Here is a 22,644-nt window from a genome sequence, read left to right as displayed (position 1 = left end):
CGTGTGCGTGTGTGAGTACGTTCATGTTTTTGTGTGTGAATATGTCGATTGTGTATGTGTACCGCATTGTGTGTCAGTGGACATTTGTCAATGTGCGTGTAAGAGCGTATAGGACTAGTTTTCTATACACAAAGGTCATGGCTCTCACAATGTCGGCCTGGTGTTTGTAATTAGTCTGTATATTGAGTTGTGTCGTCCCTTTTTATAAAATAGGTATAGCTCTAATCACACCATGTTATCGGTTGGGTTGGTAGGGCTGGGTAATTAACCGTAAATATATCGAAACCGACATTCTGAACCAGTAACCGACTTAATCTCGCTCATGTAGGTTAATCGAATTATCGTTTAAACACTTGTGTGTAGGGTTAGTTTTTTGGGGGGGATAATATTTTACTCCTTACATATCAATGAATTTACATCATTTGTTGTTGTTGTTGAAAATAGCTGATTTACAAGATCACAACGTGCAGCCTTGTGACACATTGTGAGGTTGTAGACCTGCTATTTTCCACTTTTTTTAATATAATCATTTAATCGTGGCAAAGGTTTGAAATTATCATGATAATGATTTGAAGTCAGCCGTAGTTGTTTTAGAGTCGTGGTATAATATGAATAGTGGTAAAAAATGACACACGGAAGAAGGCATATTATTGCCAAATCAGGTCAGTGGTTTATTAATGCAAAACACTTTAGAGATTAGTGTGCAAGGCTGCAAGCTTCATTAATTTTTTATTTAATCTGTTTGTACGTTTTTTTATGGGTGTATGCACTCTTCAGGTGAGTCAATTAGCGGTGGTATAGCTATCTAATGCCTTTGCACAGTTTTATATCCATCCGTGGCTAAGAAAAGAACATGGTAGAATGGTGACATGCACTGGCTTTGTTTTGCTAATGTTATCTGTCTTGTGAGTATGTACGAAAACAAAGTCCTAGCAATCAATCATTGTTGTGGCAATAAAATCTCAAGTCCTGATTATAGCACAGCTAAGGGCTATTGCTCAGTCCTACTAATCAAAATATAGCACAACTAGGGCCGGGCAATAATAGACCGTCTACAAGCCCACGATGTATTGCATCGTGATGCATTGTGAGCTTATAGATCTGCTATTTTTTGCTACTTTTCAAAAAACTGATTAAAAATGTAGTCACAATATTATGATATCCAAAATCCCAGATTATATTTGGTCTCATATCACGATATCAATATAATAACAATATGTGTATTGCCCAGTCCTAACCGCAACCTGACAAGAGTTATATTGCTTAATTGAAGTTTGTGTGTTGTGGTGGTGAGTGGTGTGAATCTGTTTTTTATATTAATAATAGGGTAATTAAAGTCATGTGTTTTATTTCTAGTAATAAAGCTCCTCATTGGCTTATACATGTTCTGTCTCTCAGTGAGTGCTATTACGGTATCCACACTATCCTGCCATGTTTATCGCCGTCTCTATGACCACCGATAAACAAGAACTTCTGTCCGTCTGTGCTCTCCCGTTGGCAAGAGATGCAAGTATAGCTATGACAATGGGAAAGAATGTCGGTCCCAGTGACATCCATGGCGATTATGACACTTCGTCTCTGTTGGGTGGACACCTCATATGTCCAGAACTGTTACTTTACAGGATTCAAATGAAAAAGTAGCAAAAGTAGCAGATCCACAAGCTCAAAACGCGGCGCGAACTGCAGATCTGCTACTTTTCATGCTTTTTGACGCTGTAGTATGATCAAGTAGGGTGTTAATTTACTAAAAAAAACAAAAAGTTTAAATATGGAGATAAGAGGTGTCTGCCTGACGGCAACAAATTGGTTCTGGTGTTATTCCTAAACGGCAATTGTCATCCGTGTGTATGGGGGCATAACGTTAAAGGGACTACACCATGAATTTTAACTTTTCCTTCTTTTTTTGTGTGTTTTTGGTCTCCCCTACCTCTCTTCTATCCCCCAAAAATACCCCAGTTTGAGCACTCAGGCTTTCACAGCATATCTGGGGTTTTATGTCAAAACAGGCCAAAGTGATTTGGCCCCGAAAGTGACGTCAGTAGCGGTACAATCCCTCCCGTTTTTCAGTTCCGACTCAGAACCAGGAGATAACATGCATACAAACTGGCTCAATAGCGCCACGTGCCAAACAGAACAATGTGGTATTGCAGGTGAAAGTGCTTTATAAGCCAGAGAGAAGTTAGTTGGAATGAGTATATCTGAGGCTTGATTTAGGCTCAAACCTTTTGAAAAACGTTTGAGTGACATAAGCAATATTTTTTTTTTTAATTCATGGTGTAGATCCTTTAAGAAACGCCATGCATCTATCTCCTGGTAGTCGTTGAGGAGGATGTATGAGTCAGGAGTGACTGTACGTCCACCAAACCGGATAACATTCATAAATCATAAACGTCAGCATTTTATAACATTTTGAAATGTTACCAGGTATCCACTAATAATTCTTGTTTCCCCAAACTTAGGGTTGTTTCGCAATTTCGAAGAAAATTGCAAAAATAATAATACTTTGGGATGCTTTTGTGTGACGCTGTGGTGTAGTATGATCAAGTGTAGGGCGTTAAGTTACCATTACAATTAAAATATGGAGATGAGAGGTTTCTGCCCGAGAGCAACGATATCAAGGTGCACCCAAAAGAACATGGTGTCCTCCAAGTGTCACACTGTAACAATGTCACTGCTCAATTTCTTACTTTCCTGCTACTCTCTCTCTCTCTCTCTCTCTCTCTCTCTCTCTCTCTCTCTCTCTCTCCCTCTGTCACAATTATTACATAATCGCCTGATCCCAATTATTTGAGCTAATTGCAAATGTGTTTTGCATAATCGGTATCATCGTTTCCGTGAACAGAACAGTTGTCATATTTCCCCGTCGTTGTCTATGCTCTTTCAACCCACTTTCAACCTAGTGTCACTATTTTTGGACGTTTACGGCGAAATGTTGAAAAACGTTCATTCAAACTTTTTCAAAAATATATTTCAGAGCTCACAACAATAGCTCGTTGTGAGCTTTTTTCACTTATTATTAAGTATATGGCCTGTTTTGGCCATAGTACATCATTTATGTTGTACTATATTTATTTTGGTCATTTGTCTTTTATATCAATGATTAAAAGACGATCATTGTATATTTAAGTTGTCTTATCTGCCCCGTGCAATGTTTGTCTACAAAGCCATTTTACTGTATACGTTAACAATGTTCAGTGCCACAAACACAATTAAATCATTAAATCGCGATTATTTGTATGGCAATTAACCCATTAATACCTGGTACGCATCTGTGTCACTTTAGATTTCTTTGGCTATTCAAAAATAGCAGATCTACAAGCTCATAGCGCGGCACTCGGTGCCGCGCTATGAGCTTGTAGAGCTTGTAGAGCTTGTAGAGCTTGTATGAGCTTGTAGATCTGCTAATTTGAAAAATCTTGAAAAAAAATGTTTTTGATTTTTTTTTCAAAAAACTGTTAGGATTTAGAAAATCTTAATTTTTTTAAGAATGGCCAACAAAAATGTCTCTCTCTCTCTCAGGGTTTCTTTCGGCGCAGCATCCAGAAGAACATGGTGTATACGTGTCACAGAGAGAAGGGCTGTGTCATCAACAAGGTGACAAGGAACAGGTGCCAGTCGTGTCGGCTGCAGAAATGTCTCGACGTCGGCATGTCCAAAGAATGTGAGTATTTTTGTGTGTGTGCGTGTGTGTGTGTGCGTGTGTGCACGTGTGTGTGCACGTGTGTGTGTGTGTGTGTGTGCGCGCGTGTGCGTGTGTGTGTGTGTGTGTGTATGTTTGTGTGCGTGTGTGTGTGTGTGTGCATTCATTTTGCCATCCTCAGATCTCACATCAAAGCACTGTATCACTTTCTGATTATCCTCTTGTCACTCCCTGTGATTTTAAACTCTGACATTTGTCTCCCTCTAGTGGTCACTCACTAGCTATGATTACACTAGGTATTTTCCCCAAAAATAGCTAGTCAAAAAAAAAGTATAAAATAGGGCTTAAAATGGTTTATTAAAAACATGATATTTAAATTATATTTAAATATATATTTTTTAATATGCGATATTTTTTTAAAACATGAAAAAAACGCTTCTCAATCACTTGATTATTAGATTACTTGATTAATACTTGATTAACCCAACGAGACCTGGGACGCATCAGTGTCATTTTTTGATTTGAGCTGAAAAGCATTATTTTACACTTTGGCTATTCAAAAATAGCAGATATACAAGCTCATAGCGCGGCACTCGCGCTATGAGCTTGTTGATCTGCTATTTTAGAAAAATCGTGAAAATGTGTGCAAATCTTTGAGTATATGTATTCTTTTCAAGGAATATTTTTAACTCAAATCTTTGCTTTTGGGGGGTCCCTGGAACAACATATTTTGAGATGGGCGGTCGGCGGCCAAATACATATCATGTTTGGAGTCCTTGACATGAAAATGTTTGAGCACCACTGATATAGAAACATATGTTTTTCGAAGACATTTGTAGAATCGGCTTCAGGTCTTAATGAGTTGATAGAAAAAGTACTCGATAGAATAATCGCAAAGGAAATAATCGATAGTTGCAGCCTATTGGATTTATATGTCGTCTCTGTCGGGTGGAAACCTCATATATCCAAAACTGTTACTTTTCAGGCTTCGCGTTTCGAGCTTGTAGATCTGCTACTTTTGATGCTTTTGTGTGACGCTGTAGTGTGATCAAGTAGGGCATTCATTTACGGAAAAAAACACACAAAGTTAGAATAATTATAGAGATTAGAGGTTTCTGCCCGGACAGCAACGATAATATTGTTCCTCTCTCTGTCCACCACTAGCCGTGCGGAACGACAGAGCAAAGAAGAAGAAGGAGGAGAGGAGGGTGGAGGTGGTGGAGAGCTACGTCCTGTCAGCCGATGAAGAGGGGATGATAGAGCGAGTGAGACGGGCACATCAGGACACCTTCCCCTCTCTCTGCCAGCTGGGGAAATACACAACGGTACACAAAGAGACACACACACACACACACACACACATGCACACACACACACACACACACACGCACATGCGTTTGTATTACTACACTTGTGAAAATATCCACATTTTAGGACATGTAACCCTAAGGACATGTTCAATGAAGAATTGAAAATAGCGGATTGCAAAAGAAATTCCGGTTTACAAGATCTGCTACTTTTTGGTATAAATAGTATAAATCAGCCATGACTCATAGTCTTTTGAATAAAATTCAATCATAGTCATATTTTGAAATGTTTTACTGTTAGTCTACTAGTTTTAGTCGACTAAATATCATAAGATTTTAGTCGACTAAATATGCAGTTGATTTTGTTGACTAAAATGTATTGTGGCGGTGCCTTGATGGCGTCATAATGGCTGATCTTACACTTGGTTGCATGCTGAAAATAGCCGATCCACAAGCTCACAACGCGTCGCAGCGCGTTGTTTTTCAGAGCGCAACACCCGAGCGCATCCAAACATAAAATGACTCATCTTTTAGTTCTACTGGATCTCTTCTCCACTCGTCCCTCACTAACATTTTAGTCTAGTGTATATTTGTTGACGAAATTGTCAATATATTTAGTATTATTTTTAGTCATCGTAGCTTAGTTTTTATTTCGGTTTTATTTTTCGTTTTCGTCAGTGAAAAAAGGTAGACGACAAAATCTGTCGTCATAGTTTTAGTCGACGAAATCAACAGTGCATGAGAGGACCAGGAAATCTTTCCTCAAAATGTCCGTCTCTCTGATTCTAACATACGTGCGTGCTCAGGGGTAGTTCCTACAGTTCCTATAGAATAAATAAATAAAGAATGTGTGTGTGCGCGTGTCCTCTGTTGCAGAACAACAGTTCGGAGCACCGCGTGGCTCTGGACCACAGCCTGTGGGACAAGTTCAGCGAGTTGTCCACAAAGTGCATCATAAAGACGGTGGAGTTCGCCAAGCAGCTGCCGGGCTTCACCACGCTCAGCATCGCCGACCAGATCACGCTGCTCAAAGCCGCCTGCCTCGACATCCTGGTGAGTGTTTAATACCTACGTGCACGCTAGTGGTGTAAAGTAAAAAGTACATTTATTCAAGTACTGCACTTAAGTGCAGTACTTACTGCAGCATGCCACCAAGTCCAAATTTGGTATGTGGACTTAGACCACCAATAGGGACGAGCATGAATTGATGACGTTATCAAAGAGGGGTCCAGGGACCCCCAGCGCCCGTATGAGCACGGGATGAGCATGGGATTTTAAACAGCTATAACTCCAGTTTGCAGCATGCCACCAAGTCCACATTTGGTATGTGGACTTAGACCACCAATAGGGACCAGCATGAATTGCTGAAGCCCCGCCCCCTCTGTCTTCCCATTGGCTGGCCTTCAAACAGCCATAACTCAAGTTCGCAGCATGTTATGGAGTACAAATTTTGTATATGGACTAAAGCCAGCAATAGGGACTAACTGTCATTACTTAAGCCCCGCCCCCTCTGTCTGCCCATTGGCTGGGCTTTAAACAGCCATCATTCCAGTTTGCAGCATGCTACCAAGTACAAATTTTGTAAGTGGACTCAGACCACCAATAGGGACGAACTGAAATGAGTTAAGGCCCGCCCCAAAGGCACCGCTTCCTTCACACAGGGTGTGATTTTTTACTTTACTGGAGTATTTTCCAATTTGCAGTACTTTTACTACTTCTCCACTACATCTCAGAGGCAAATATTATACTTTTACTCCGCTACAATTATCATATCAATTATGAAACTTTATTTACTAGTTACTTTGTAGATTCGGATTATTATTAGAAAAGTTACATTACCCACTTGTATGGCCCTGTATACATTTCGGCCATTTGAAAATAGCCGATCTACAAGCTCACAATGCGTCGCACCGCGACGCATTGTGAGCTTGTAGATCGCCTATTGTAGATCGCCTATTCCAATTTTTTTAGCGGTGCCAGCCGCTCTACACTTGACTATGTCCGTCCGTATGTCCGTTTGTCCGTTTGAGCCCGGATGTCCGTTTGAGCACGGGCTTTAAACAGCTATAACTCCAGTTCGCAGCATGCCAGCAAGTCCAAATTTGGTATGTGGACTTAGACCACCAATAGGGACGAGCATTGACTGCTGAAGCCCCGCCCGCCCTATTATAGCGCCACCAGGAGGCCACTGGCTTTAAACAGCTATAACTCCAGTTTGCAGCATGCCACCAAGTCCAAATTTGGTATGTGGACTTAGACCACCAATAGGGACGAGCATTAATTGCTGAAGCCCCGCCCCGCCCTATTATAGCGCCACCAGGAGGCCACTCACCAAAGGCACCGCTTCCTTCACACAGGGTGCGATTTTTTAAATTATGGTTGAAACCAGTGGTTCTCAACCATTTTCATGTCAAGGAACCCCAAATGAATATGTATTTGTCTACGGATATATCTGAAAATATATAGTTCCAGGGACCCCCGTACCAGATTTGTGTTGTTGGAAAGGACGGTGATCACTGAAAATATTTTGTGAGTACTTGAAAAAGGTCCAAAAATGGTTAAAGATCCAGGCACTGGAGGTACCCTGTTTTGAAAAACCCCTGGCACTCAATGTGTTAATGTGAGGTGCGCTTTGGATCAAACATGGCAACTAAAAGTTGCCAAAGTTTCCACACACACACACACACACACACACACACACACACACACACACACACACACACACACACACACACACACACACACACACACACACACACACACACACACTCTCTCTCTCTCAGTGTGGAGTTTGCATGTTCTCCCCAAGGCTTTCCACATCAAAGGGCATGCGTGTTAAGTGCATATTACTGCCAGGGCCCTTGAGCAAGGCGGTGGCCTTTTACACCCATGTCTCTGAAACACTGAGGCATTACTGTGCATTATTAAAAGCGTTACATACTTATTTGCGAGTGATGACGAATGCATTTGCTACCTTTGTGCCATGTGGGTCAGACTCAGCACCCATCATTCTCTGAAGACTTTTGAATTGAGCACACCAGTTTAACCCATTAAGACCTGAAGCCGATTCTACAAATGTCTTCTAAATCCTAACAGTTGTCTGAAAACGTATGTTTCTATATCAGTGGTTCTCAAACTTTTTCATGTCAAGGACCCCCAAAATGATATGTATTTGGCCGCCGACCCCCATATCAAAATATTTTATTCCAGGGACCCCCCCAGAAGCAAAAGATTTGAGTTACAAATATTCGCTTTCAAAAATATATATTCAAAGGTTTGCACAAGTTTTCACGGTTTTTCAAAAATAGCAGATATACAAGCTCGTAGCGCGGCACTTGGTGCCGCGCTACGAGCTTGTATATCTGCTATTTTTGAATAGCCAAAGTGTAAAATAATGCTTTTTAGCTCAAATCTAAAAAGTGACACAGATGCGTTCCAGGTCTTAACCCATTAAGACCTGGAACTGTGTCATTTTTAGATATACATACATATCATTTTGGGGGTCCTTGACATGACAAAGATTGAGCACCACTGATATAGAAACATTCGTTTTTCAGAAAACTGTCGAGATTTAGGAGACATGTAGAATCGGCTTCAGGTCTCAATGGGTTAATGGGTAAAAAAAAAACAACAACAACTAAACAGAAGGTTATAACAAAACAACGTATCCTAGTCTTTGTACTGGGTGAAAGCGAGGCGGAGCGCAACTGTGGTTTGGCAAGAGAGAGAAATACAGGAAACGAGAGAAAGTATGAAGGCAAGCGCTTGGGCACTGGGTTGGCTAACTTAAAGGAGAAGTTCACCTGCCGGTCGGTCATCAAATTCTTGGCTTAGGAATGCGACAAAAAACATAAATCCAAGGCTTCATGGGGTGTGTAATTGATAAAAAAATAAGTCATTTTTTGGGTGAACTGCTCCTTTAAGTCATATTTTATTGAGCACAGTCAGGCACGTGTACATACAGTATGTGTGCATCTGCCTGACGGTGATTAATAAAATATGACTTAAGTTATACAACATATAAAGTACATACTTAGTTACTTATGCACAAATGACTACTGATCTGTGTCTGTTATCTCCCTAGCCATTATGGCCCTGTGTAACTCAAGGCCATAGTGCCAAGAATGACAATGTTATTGTTAGGTTCTGTTTATTTATTTAAAAGGGTTACAAAAAAACATCCTCCTCTATATGGAACACATATTCTATTTAGTGTTGCCATGTCTGCTTATTATAAGCAACTTTGGGTTTGTTTTTCTGTGAAGTCGCTTGTAGGTATTGGTAATTGTGGGTTGTGTTTTTTTTAGCTTGTTTTTGAAGTGTAGTTGATTATTTGGGCTTGCTTCCATTAAAAAAAAAGAAATTATGGTTGAAACCAGTGGTTCTCAACCATTTTCATGTCAAGGACCCCCAATGTATTTGTCCGTGGATATATCTGAAAATATATAGTTCCAGGGACCCCCGTACCAGATTTGTGTTGTTGGAATGTTTTTAAAAAAATACACATTTTGCACTTTTCTTTTCTAGATTTTTTTGGAAAATAGCAAATCGACAAGCTCACAATGCGTGACGCGTCGACGCGTTGTGAGCATGTAGATCGGCTATATTCAAATAGCCAATGTATATAGGTTTAATATGTGACCCAGTCACTTCTTTTGGATTTCTTCCGGCAACACTGATTCTATTGTGTCCCTTGTCCCCCAACCCCAGATCTTGCGGATCTGTACCCGCTACACACCGGACCAGGACACCATGACCTTCTCAGACGGCCTGACTCTGAACCGGACCCAGATGCACAACGCAGGGTTCGGCCCGCTCACAGACCTGGTGTTCTCCTTCGCCAACCAGCTGCTGCCTCTGGAGATGGACGACGCCGAGACGGGACTCCTCAGCGCCATCTGCCTGCTCTGTGGAGGTACTGCGCCTCACTGGCACTGTCATGTCAAAAGGATTGAAAAAAAAAAATAATTGGGGTTTTACCAAGCTATTCCTAAATATCACACAAACTATGTTCATGCGTAAGTTCTTAGTAAATTGGTTTCAAACTATCAATACAACTTATAACAATATCACAGTTTGTGAGAACGGACCTGGTAATTTCTACACTGAGATGCTACGGTACTTCTAGCACGATATTTAACGCCATGCAGTACTGCTATCTATCTGTTTTTCATAATAATAATAATAATAATGTGTGTGTGTGTGTGTGTGTGTGTGTGTGTGTGTGTGTGTGTGTGTGTGTGTGTGTGTGTGTGCAGACCGTCAAGACCTGGAGGAGTCAGACAAGGTGGACGTTTTGCAGGAGCCGTTGTTAGAAGCCCTGAAGGTGGGTTTTTCTGTTGAACCTAATTGGAAAAATGTGAAAATGATTGTATTAGTCTGCAACATATAATTATTGTTGTGAATCAATGTCTGAAGTAAAAAAAAAAAGATGTTGCTCTTGTGCTATTACATTCCAAATTAGGAATTTTATACGGATCGATTATCTGATTATTTGAAAAAGTAATGGATTGACTAAAGATAATTGATAGTTGCAGACCCTATTCCATATTCCATAATGTTGAAACACGGACACCTAACATTATGTAACCGTGCAGATCTACGTGAGGAGGAGGAGGCCTGACAAACCCAGCATGTTTCCTAAGATGCTGATGAAGATTACCGACCTCAGAAGCATCAGCGTCAAGGGTGAGACACGCATGCACGCTCGCTCGCGCGCGCACGCTCGCGTGCGCACACACACACACACACACACACACACACACACACACACACACACACACACACACACTTTAACCCATTTAGACCTGAGTCCGACCTTATAAATCTCTAACAGTTTTCGGAAAAACGTATATTATATATCGTCTCTGTCAGGTGGAAAACTGTTACTTTTCAGGATTCAAATTAAAAAATAGCAAAAGTAGCAGATCTACAAGCTCGAAACGCGCCGCTGTGCGCCGCGTTTCGAGCTTGCAGATCTGCTACTTTTGGTGAATTTGTGTTGACACTGTAGTATGATCAAGTAGGGCGTTAATTTACGAAAAAAACACAAAAAGTTAAAATGCAGAGATAAGAGGTTTCTGCCCGACAGCAACAACATGTAGTTTACATGTAGCAAAATCTAACATGACACAGATGCTTTCCCTGGTTGAATGGGTTAATAACTTTGTTCTCTCCCTCCACGGTTCCATCGTTTCGTCCAGGAGCGGAGCGGGTGATCACGCTGAAGATGGAGATCCCGGGATCCATGCCTCCTCTCATCCAGGAGATGCTGGAGAACTCTGAGGGCCTGGAGGGGCAGGGAGCCGCCGGAGGGAAGGGCGGGAAGGGTGGGAAGGCGGAGAAGGGGGAGAAGGGAGAGAAGGGGGAAGGAGGAGAGGGAGCAGGAAAAGGGGAGGAGGGAGCCAGAGGAGAGCGCGAAACCAAGTCCGGAAGCCGCCACTCCAGCCCGTCGCCCGGACCCGTTTCCTCCCCCAGCCCCAGCTCGGTGCCCTGCTCGCCCTCTCCTTCCACCACCCCATCCACCTGAGAAAAAAAACACACACAACCACACACACATACATGCACACACTCACACTCACACACACACATGCACACCCGCCCACCCGAACACTCATAACCCTGCTCCAGAGCACCAGCCCGGGGCTGAACTGAACTAGAAGCAGGTCCTGGGGGCTGCGTTGCTGTACGACGCAGCTGTCTGGAAGGACACATGGCACTGAACAAAAAAAAACTGGACCAGAACCTCCGGAGCGGGCTCACAGTCAGGGAGAAGCAGGGACTTGCACCTCCGAAAAGGGTTGATTTCAAACCCTACATCCAAATACTGTTAATGTGACGATAACATTGTGCGTCATACGGGGGCTACGCGTTGGAACCGTGACACTGGAAAGGGGTCGTGCTTGAACTATTTACACAGTCGACCGATTCTCTTATTTACGTTTTATTCTGACAGCACGGACACCGGACGGAGCACTGGACGAGTCGCGATCTCGACCTCGTAAACCCGTACCCGATTAGCAGACTGAGCAAAGTGCGGATAAAGGAGATTCTCTGCGATTGACCCGTCAAGTGTTCTGAACCTGGGCGGATAATTTGGCCAAGTGCTGGTCAGTTTAGTCCATAAAGTGTGTCCAACCATCCCCGGCCTCTTCAAACTGTTTTACCGTCTACCGTGTGGAGATCCCTTCACAGTTAACAGTACAAGATCACAGTTAAAGATGGTCACATATCAAACAAGTGGCTGGTAAATCCATGAGGCGGTGTGTGTGTGTGTGTGTGTGTGTGTGTGTGTGTGTGTGTGTGTGTGTGTGTGGATAGTGGAAAAAACGTGGTGGTTTTCCAGGCTCATACCCACCTTGCTGATGAACTCTAGAACCCATAGTCCCGTTTGAGGTGGACCAAGCCGCATTGCGGCGCTGGTTGGTTGAGTCCTCCCAGTATGACCTCAAGGACCGATTGGACTGCTCAGTTAGGTTATGAGACGGAGAGCTGGAAGCCCCCCCTGCGTTGGCTTGAAGTGGAACAGTTTCCGCGCAGAGTTTGTACATAAGTTAAAGCCTGGTTTAGTTATACTTGGTTGCGTGCCGGCGTGGCACACAGGAAAATAGATGATCTACAAGCCCACGAGAAGTGTGGGCTTGTAGATCTGCTATTTTTGTGTGTGCCCCACGGCACGCAAACCAAACGTAAATCAGGCCTTACAGTGAATGGATGTTGTCTAGAGAGAGGAATGGCGGACAGCTTCATTGTCAGAAACAACATTCCTCTTCTTTTACTCAAAGGTTTCGTTTCCTATAAAAAAAAAGAAAAATAAAAGAAATGAAGAAATAAACAAATATGTAAAGTATATGAGAACGTTAAATATATTGTATATATGGGGAAAAACAAGGCCATGGCCCAAATGCACAGTTCAGTACAGTATGTATACATTTCACTCACTGTTACACGTAACTCCATCAGGTAGCTCACCTTCCTCCATGGTTCAGGTGCCTTCTAGTCTCTCAAGCCAGACTACTATTGCATCATCTCTGAATGCTTCACAGAGTCTGTAACTATATCTCCCTGAATGCAGGTAGCGGAAGCTGTCAGCCGTTCGTCATTTGCATTCACTAAAATATATTTTAAAACACTTTTTGACTGCCAATGACGAGATTTCTCTTAATAGTTTGCGAAAGCACAGCCTTCCAATGACGAGAATGACGAGATTTCGACCAATTTGATTTACATTAGGACACATTTGCGCCGAGAGAGACTGCACAGACTCTATGAGCATTTGAAAATTGTGTGAGCCAACAGTCTGGCTCGAGAGACTTAGGTGCCTTCTAATTATGTTATTCTCTCCTATCCTCACAATGGGGGTGTTTTGTTGTTGTTCTGTCCAGTTGAGTAGATAAGAATCTATAGATTCAGTTTGTGCACGCGGAAACAAAAGCGCATCTTGTCACCTCTGTCAAAAGTGAAAGCAATTATTTGGAGGCACAACTAGAGTCGTGAAACTGTCTGTTTTGATTATAGCTCTCTTATTAGTGGTTTTGATCACCAATCGATTGCCATGGCATTTTATCTTTCTTACTTCTGCCTTTTTACGAACACAGTAACACGCTGCATAAATGCTGGCATCACTCACATGTCTCCAGTGTTGTTCACCAAAATGTGTTAACAAAATGTGTAAGTGACATGTTTACTCTTCACTAGTGGTTCTCAAACACCCATCCCGAAGACTCCAGATCAGTTCTTTGCTATAGGTCTCCAGACCAGTGCTTCATTGGGTCTCCAGACCAGTGCTTCCCAATCTTTTGTTCTTGGAGTCCGCCTTCTTACGTCTGACAAAAGCTCAGTCCCCCCCACATGCATGCATACACACACACGCACGCACGCACGCACGCACACGCACACACACACACGATTCTCAGACAATTAAACATCAAATGTTATTACTGTACTTCTCAGTGATGTTAGATGTGGAGTTTGTTGTGTTAAAATGACAGTTGGACTGATATCACATTGAGAGACAGTGGATGAAAGCGAGGACATTGGTGCAACACGTTTAAAAAAAATTTACTACCTCAAAACAGACACAGCCCCACACCCATGCCTGTGATCTTTGGCGTACCCCCACCCAAATGGGGTCTGGGACCACAGGTTGAGAAACGCTGCCCCAGACCACTGCTAGCTGACCCATTCACCCAGGTATGAGTGTCACAGAGGCCTAAACTAAGCCTGATTAATTCTACTGAAAATACCCAATCTACAAGCTCACAGTTAGAGCCCATCACAGCACGGCAGCGTTTTTTATCTTGTAGATCGGCTGAGTGACAGTGTTACTGTCGGTGACATTATTGTGTTAACCCATTAAGACCTGAGGCCGATTCTAAAAATGTCTTCTAAATCCTAACAGTTTTTTGAAAAACTTATGTTGCTAGATGTGGTTCTCAAACTTTTTCATTTCAAGGAACCCCCAAAATGATATGTATTCGGCCACGGACCCCCATCTCAAAAATCTGTTGTTCCAGGCACCCACAGAAGCAAAGATTTGAGTTCAAAATGTTCGCTTTAAAAAAATATATATATTCAAAGATGTGCACCAATTTTCACGATTTTCAAAAATGGCAGATCTACAAGCTCATAGTGCGGCACGAAGTGACAAACGGTAACCTATTGAACAATATGGGATCCTAGTGACTCTGTTGGAAGTTGAGGGACTCTCATAGCCAACCTCCAAGACAACATTGCGTTTCACTTCCTGAGAAGACATTTACTTTTTGAGGAAATGTATAGCTTTCAGGTACATCTCTATCAAGTGAAATTAGTTCAAATAAAATATAATCCACCATATATCCACCATCATCATTGTAGAATAAAGATTCTGCCTAGTTCAAAACAATGTCAAATCCCTTGTTGAATTTGCAGAAGGGCTATTGGTTTATTTGATCTCCACTGGTTCTTCTAACGTATAGCTGTACATCCACCAATTGATGTTGTGCTTTGATTTTACAATATACTGAGATTTCTGTTCTCATTGACAGCTATTTGAGTGTGAGTTTAATGTTTTAACACAAACAAGAACGTCTTAATTAAATTCATACTAGATGCTTGTGAACTACCGGTAGGTCACTAGATTTAAACTCTTGCTTCTCGCAGTGTTTTTCAATCTTTTTGGTGGGGCGCTGGACCTTGACGCCATCTGAGTATCATCTGCTTTGTAGAGCACTGGACACCACACTGTTGAGCTTGCTCATTAACCTATTAAGGCCGGGAAACTTTGGCTATTTTTTTGAAAGATCCTGAACATTTATTTTGCTATAATAACACACACACACACACACACACACACACACACACACACACACACACACACACACACACACACACACTCTTCGTCATGCAATATTTCTGCAGTATGGGGGATGTACTCTGCAACAGATGTTATCATGTTTCCGACCTCAGACTCAAATTACTTACTATCTTCATAACATACATGTGACATTTGCTTAAAATGTGTGCTATGGGCTATTTTTTTATAGATAAGGTATATGATACGTAGTTCCTTCCGAGTGGAAAAGATGTGACGTTTGAATTAAACTCGTCATATGAACAACAACAACACTGCCGCTGTATAATGACAGCTTCTACTCCAATACTGTAACAGGTTACTGTAGCAGAACCACAGCACTGAGCGTAGGTCTATACCAGCCACATACATTATGTATCTTAAATAAACTGTACAACTATAATGACATTAGAAATGACTAAGCGTGCGGTCACACCCTGTGACAGCCATTCTGTCAGTTCGTCCTAAATGTTCAATCAAGTGCAAACCGCGAGCTTGGTCACAGCAGCTTATCGCAAATTACATCTATATTGTTGCTGTCGGGGCAGAAACCTCTGATCTCCATTTTCTAACTTTTTGTGCTTTTTTTTTTGTAAATTAACGCCGTATGTTTATGTTTATTAAAGGATCCCCATTAGAGACCCTTGAGCCTCTAGTCTTCCTGGGGTCCTGACCCTACTTGATCATACGTTCGCCACTTTTGAATTTGTATCCTGAACAGTTTTGGATATATGAGATTTCCACCCGACAGAGACGATATGCAGATAGAATGGATGGATAAAGCTGTGTGTGTGTGTGTGTGTGTGTGTGTGTGTGTGTGTGTGTGTGTGTGTGTGTGTGTGTGTGTGTGTGTGTGTGTGTGTGTGTGTGTGTGTGTGTGTGTGTGTGTGTGTGTGTGTGTGTGTGTGTGTGTGTGTGTGTGTGTGTGTGTGTATGTGTGTTGGCCAAACACACATGAACCAGGCTGGAAGTTTTTTTTTAAATGCAGTTACAACTGAATGACGAGTAGGCTACTTTACCTACACTCAGTTTTTAAAGCGTGACCAATCACTCTGTGTGTGTGTGTGTGTGTGTGTGTGTGTGTGTGTAGGAGAATATGTATTGGACTGTAATTCACAACACAACTCAATACCTTTTTAGGGGTCGTTGCTTTTCCCTCACACTGTGTTATTAATATATAATGTCGTCTCACCATGGATTTATGGATTGTTTTCTTGTTATAACTGTCCTATCTCGAGACAGTAGCACACCCCAATGTTCCAGAATGTCCCTGTGTTACACCTGAATGTCTCGGTGTTACACCAGAATGTTCCAGAATGTTCCCGGTGTAACAGAATGTTCTAGGCAGATATTTTTGTTTTACAAAAAAAAGGACCATTAGAGTAGATAGTCTGTGCTAACCTTTCTGCCCCCCCCCCCCCCCCCCCCACCCCTCCGTGCACAACTGAATCCAACCATGATGTATCCAACATCAACACTTTGCTACTATGTGAGAAATGAAGCTGAATAAATTACCTCAGTGATTTGTAACTGTATGTTTCTGTTCTTATTGATGGGGGCAAAGTGTTGGAAAGGTGTGTGTGCGTGTGTGTTATTGAGCGCAATGTTCTATTTGTAGCAGCGGGTAACTGCCGTGGTCCAACTTCTTCCTGTGGTATAGGTATAGCTTTCAAAACCATACTTTCACAGTAGCTTACCTAAGTGTGGAAGGTTTTGTACAGATATACAACATTCTGAGCATGCACTGAAGTGACTAAATGATGAAATGAAATGTCACCTAAATGAAATCATTGACATTGCAGGATTTCTGAGAAAGCAGAAACCACAAGAGATATACTACATATACTGTAGGCTATACCGTCCGTAAATGCCAGGTGCTTTGAAATAATTTCCTTTCTGTGGTGAGAAAGCATCAACTGACAGCTCTGTGAAACCTCTCTCTCTCTCTCTCTCTCTCTCTCTCTCTCTCGCTCTCTCTCTCTCTCTCTCTCTCTCTCTCTCTCTCTCTCCCCCTCTCTGTGTTTTTGTCTTCTCTGTCTTGTGACATGATGTACTGTATGGCAGCTGAATCGGAAACAACTTTTATTTTGATACAACATTTTTCTTTTGCTTGTTTGTTAAGTTGTGAGTTAGAAACATAAGATATAAAATGTTGGTTACAAATGCAAAGTAACATGTTTAGGCCGATAACAGATTGAGTGGTTGTGGTTGTGGTTGAGTTGAGCTCTCACGCTCTCAGCCTGCAGCCCACAGCACAGCATTGAAGTTTGATCCGTTCACACGTTGAGAGAGTCACCCAGAGTGACAGAAAGTGTCCAGTGAATGTTCTCTAGCTTGTCTGCACATCCAGGATGAAGACGCTGCTGTTTCTAGTCATCTATGGTGAGTTTGTGTGCCTTATATCGCACAAAAGTTTGTTTTGGTTCACTGTAACTTTACTGTAACTGTTGGGGAACTATCTGTCAATGTAATTGTGGAACATGAAACACAGGACTGTATGCGTTATCTAGAATGCTAAAACATACAGTAAAGTTTTACTATACCGTTTAAATGGGTCCCAAAATGTATACAGTATGAGCAAATTAAGTGACTACTGCATATTATATATTGTTATGTATTGTTATTGTTTTGTCAGACAAATATGTGAGAATGGTAGTGGGTGGGTGGTAGTGTGTGCTTTTTTTTTCTTACATCACCCTTGTTCTTCGCAATTTTATTTGAATTATACTCTGTTATTATTACTATTACTAAGTCGCTGAACTGACAAAAACTAAAGCAAACTAAGTGACTATCTTGTGAACCACAGATCTCCACAGAGGAAGTGGTAGAGCTAACTGATGGAACATTTCATGCTCGTGGGTGGTAATGTGAATAATCTGTTGCCTCGCTGAGGCTTTTGAAGGACTTACCGTATATGGGGGATGCTGTCTACAACAGGGTTATAATTTTTCCAACATTAGACTCAAATTACTTACTACTAGCAGCGTTTATATAATGCTTGCTTATAAGTGGCATCATTCCATAACTACTTGAATGCTGACTGCTTGTTTCAAGACATTATTCTGTCATTATCTACAGTACTCACTCTCCATTAGCAAAACAGGTGAAGTTTCTTTGTCCAAATATGCACAAGGAGATTGTTAGTACAAGCAGCTTTCTAATCTTTCTCCAAAATAAGTGAATGGTGAGTGGTGACCATGTATTTTAGAATTCATAAATGACCATAAAATGAATTTGTGCAGCAAAATTCAAGTCTTCTGAAGCCAAACAATTATGAGTGGAATAGACCTACTGTATATTTACATCATTACTTAGTGCGAATCTTCACTACAGCAGCTGTGAAGAAAAGGTTCACGTACACCCCCATGGTTTAACCATGGAATTTGGTGTCATTTTGAGTTTTCATCGAGCAGAGCATCAAGCAGGCCCTTGGAACATTAACTATGTTTTTTGGTTGCTCATTATATGCAAACACTAAAACAATATCAACAATCAAAACATTTTGCACTTACACTGCCTCTTTGTCCTATTTTTTTTATTTTTTTTACTTACCAAACTGTCATTTCTCCTGCAGCTCGCGTGCTGTTTGCCACAACACCAGACGGTAAGAAAAGCAGACGATTTATTTTGTTTTTGTTTTGTTCATTCAACACTCTGCTACACATATTCTGGCTGTCTTCTACACCGTAGCAACACACTAGGAACTAAGTAGAAAGCCTTGCATCACTTAAAAGCCTGAGCACTTACACTGTAGTAAAATCATGCAACACTATGGGCCCTATTTTGGGGCAGGGGGATTGGCATGGTGTGCAATTTAACACGAGACTTGATAATAGTAGTGATTCTTGGGAAATATGTTCCTATACTGTATGAATGATGGCAGATTTTGTCCAAATAAAATAAAATGAAAACGTATATAATGCATAAACATATCAAATCCAACAATACTGAAGTAACAGTATGTCCCTAACAGAACGAAACCTGGACAAGCCAGAACTCAAAGCAGATCATCATGCTGCCTTCAACCCAGAAGAGGCAGTTCAACTTATCTGCAACACTTCCATGCCAAACAACACGGATAATGTCAATGTGACACAGTTCATCCTATTTAAGGACGGGAAATTATTAATGAATCAATCGTCAGAAGCAACATTCAACCTGACTGAGGTGGGCTTTGACGTCCAGGGATCATACAGCTGTCAGTACGAAATATGGGTCAACACATCATATATAACTTCCAACAAAAGTGACACGTTCAATGTCACCATAGGTGAGTGTAATTAAGTGGTTAAAGTGTGAATGAAATGTGAATGTTGATTTTGTTAGCTGTTATATTGATTGTGTTAATTCATAAAGATTTGTCTTTATTGTAAATTTATGTATGAAATATGTGTGAACAGTGAGGCTTCCGCAGCCCAGCATCTCCCTGACGAAACCAGAGCTGGTCTGGGGTCCTGTGCATGCAGAGGTCACCAGGGGTTACAACTTCTCCATATACTGCTCCATCAACGGCTCCATTCTCCCCCAGTATCTTGGAGGCTTCTTCTACCTCAACTTCTCTGGCTCCAACGTGACTCTGGCTCCGACTGACTTGAAGGCAGCAGTCAACCTCTCTGCTTCTTTCCAGTTCCCTGCAGCAAAGTATGAACACCAGGGCAACTACAGCTGTGTCTATGAAGTCACTGTCTCCACACGGAACTTCAGTTCCATAAAATCAGAGCTGTTGACTCTCGTCATTAAACGTAAGTGGATCACATCTTATACAATTCCAAGCACAGCTTAAAGGGGAATACCACTCATTTTAAACATTGAACCATGTCATAATATACTGTTGTGTTGAAATAAGAAAAAAGTCCCCCCCCCCTTCTATGTCACCTAAAACTGTAGAATTGATTGTTGGGGTCATGTGATCAGTGACATACAGAAGGTGTACTCCTTGGCCCGCCCTCTAGGCTGCTGTATTCCCTAGAATGGTGAATTTCACTTCTAGCTGAAACAGAGCGACTTGAATATAAAGTTAAGACTTGTTAGAGCAAGTACAATGTCTTGTGAAATGTGATATATGACCATAATGCCATTATAAACTAGGCCTACTACAAGTCGCCATGGTTCAGTGTTGAAAATGAGTGGTATTCCCTTTAAATGCCTCATTCTAGGAGCAGCGACGACTTTACTCCGAACTGGTCCAAAACACAGCGACTGGTCATCCTAAAATCATCAACCTATAAGTGTGTGTGTGTGTGTGTGTGTGTGTGTGTGTGTGTGTGTGTGTGTGTGTGTGTGTGTGTGTGTGTGTGTGTGTGTGTGTGTGTGTGTGTGTGTGTGTGTGTGTGTGTGTGACTTTCCGTGTCTATCGCGGAGGACTATCCATTATAAACATTTAAGTTAAATATTTCAAGAAGTATAAACCATATGCGTACTTCTGTGTGATATGTACTTCTGTGTAATACGTACTTCTGTGGCCTACTGGCAGTGTGCACAAAAGTATTAGCGCTGATCGGTGCAGTGGTTTACGAGATCAGTTCTGGACACCCAGATCTAGATGGCTAGACTGCTGCAGAACCACACCGTAAAAATGGAACATGTGTTTTCTCTTCCCAGCATCTCCGGACAACAGTCCACCTCCTGGAGTCCTGTTGGTCTCCATGGTTACGTCAGGCTCCTTGTTGTTCCTCCTGGTGTCATTGGTGGCCGTCTATCTGCTCTTCAGGAGAAGACGTTACACCAGACAGGTTGAAGACCAAGACCAACCGGTTCTCGGTAATTATTTCATATAAAAAATAAGTTTATATTTTTATCTAGTAATTTTCAGTTTTCTATAAAATTTAAATAGGTACTATAGAACTTTTTAATCAGGGGCTGAAAATGACTCCTTTGATAGTGTTGCCTAATAATGTCCTCTCGTGAAGAACTCATCCAGCGAATGTGGGGCAGCAAAACCCTAACACTTATATATTTCAACTTTGCATATTACACAGCAATCTGTTCAGAATGATGTATGGGATCTACTGACATTGTAGTGAGGGTTAGTCCAGTCCTGGACTGACTTTTCACAAGGCTGTTTTATCTATGCCTAGCAAGTTTCAAGAGCATTTTCCCCATACCTTTTCGACATGGATGCCAGTGCTATGTTGAGGTTCCAGTGACAGTTACAGTGCAGTGTTTATCATCTACTTAAGATTTCATTATTATTGTTGTTGTAGAATATTCCCCATATTTTCATCGACATCTTAGTTCCTAAGCCTTAAAGATTTCCATTAGGAAGGCCACCCGACAAGCCCTTTGTTTTTTTCTGTTTTGATTTTGATTTTCGTTTCTTTCCATTTAAATGTATTGCTACATCTTTTTCCATTTTGTTTTATTATATGTTTTAAATGTATGTGCAAATAAACTAAACTGAACTAAACTACATTTATTTCTTTACACTTGTATTTCAGTGGCCATCACAGGAAGGAACTTTTATGAAGACAGCTATGAAGAGATGCCCATGACCACAGAGGAGCAGAACAAGGAGGGACATCTAAAAGGAGAGGAGGAGACAGATGAGGAGGAGTCAGAGACTTACATCAATATAGAAGATGAGAAGGATGAGGAGGAGAAATACCTCAAGATATTAGCTGATGAGGAGGAGGAGGAGGAGGAGGACTACATCAATGTACAAGTTGAGGGTGACGATGATGATGATGATGAGGAGGACAACTACATCAAGGTTTTAGATGAGGTGGAGGTGGAGGAGAACGACGTCAATATAGATGATGATGATGATGACGATGAGGAGAACTACATCAATATAGAAGATGAAGAGCAGGACTATGTTAATATAGATGATGAGAAGGAGAAAGTGGAGGAGGAGGAAGACGAGGAGGAGGAGGAGGGGGAGATCTACATCAATATATCAGATAATGAGGAGGAAGAGGAGGAGAACTACATCAATGTAGAAGATAAGGAGGGGGAAGAGGAGGATTATGTTAATTTACATGATAAGGAGAACGTAGAGGAGGAGGAAGAGGAGGAGGAAGAAGAAGAGAACTACATCAATATAGAAGATGAGCAGGATGAGGAGGAGGATTATGTTAATATTGAGGAAAAAGTGATGATGAAGTGAAAGTTGACAGGTGTGTGTCAACTACCAGTCACTGCATTTTGTACGCAATGAGAAATTGTGTCTGTGTCTAACTTTGAACAGTTGTAGACCAAGGCCACAATCAACACATTCTGCGTTGCAAGAATATATTTCTTGCCGAGCAGGATGGCCTATAATAGTGCATGTGGGATTCGCTTGTGGCTGCATGTGTTACGCAGCCAAAAGCATAACATTGTGATAGACATTGGCACGGAAAGGTTGTTCAAACAGCCAAACGGAA

General features: G+C 41.6%; 1 protein-coding gene across 1 annotated transcript in view; it reads left to right on the top strand.

Moving 5' to 3' along the window:
* The window catches only part of LOC311056393 (retinoic acid receptor alpha-A-like), a 39,265-nt gene extending 24,739 nt beyond the window's left edge, over window positions 1-14,526 (top strand). The window contains exons 3-9 of the mRNA XM_084072966.1: window positions 3,520-3,661; window positions 4,805-4,965; window positions 5,824-6,000; window positions 9,658-9,862; window positions 10,206-10,273; window positions 10,545-10,635; window positions 11,151-14,526. Coding sequence (XP_083929092.1) covers window positions 3,520-3,661; window positions 4,805-4,965; window positions 5,824-6,000; window positions 9,658-9,862; window positions 10,206-10,273; window positions 10,545-10,635; window positions 11,151-11,476 — 1,170 coding nt within the window. The 3' untranslated portion in view covers window positions 11,477-14,526. The remainder of the gene's footprint in view (window positions 1-3,519; window positions 3,662-4,804; window positions 4,966-5,823; window positions 6,001-9,657; window positions 9,863-10,205; window positions 10,274-10,544; window positions 10,636-11,150) is intronic.
* Window positions 14,527-22,644: the final 8,118 nt, after the last annotated feature.

This window comes from Gymnoscopelus microlampas, assembly GCF_963454915.1.
Source record: "Gymnoscopelus microlampas genome assembly, chromosome: 11".
Taxonomy (NCBI): Eukaryota; Metazoa; Chordata; class Actinopteri; order Myctophiformes; family Myctophidae; genus Gymnoscopelus; species Gymnoscopelus microlampas.
The sequence above is the reverse complement of the archived record's forward strand: the minus strand, read 5'-3'. Positions and strand labels throughout refer to the sequence as shown.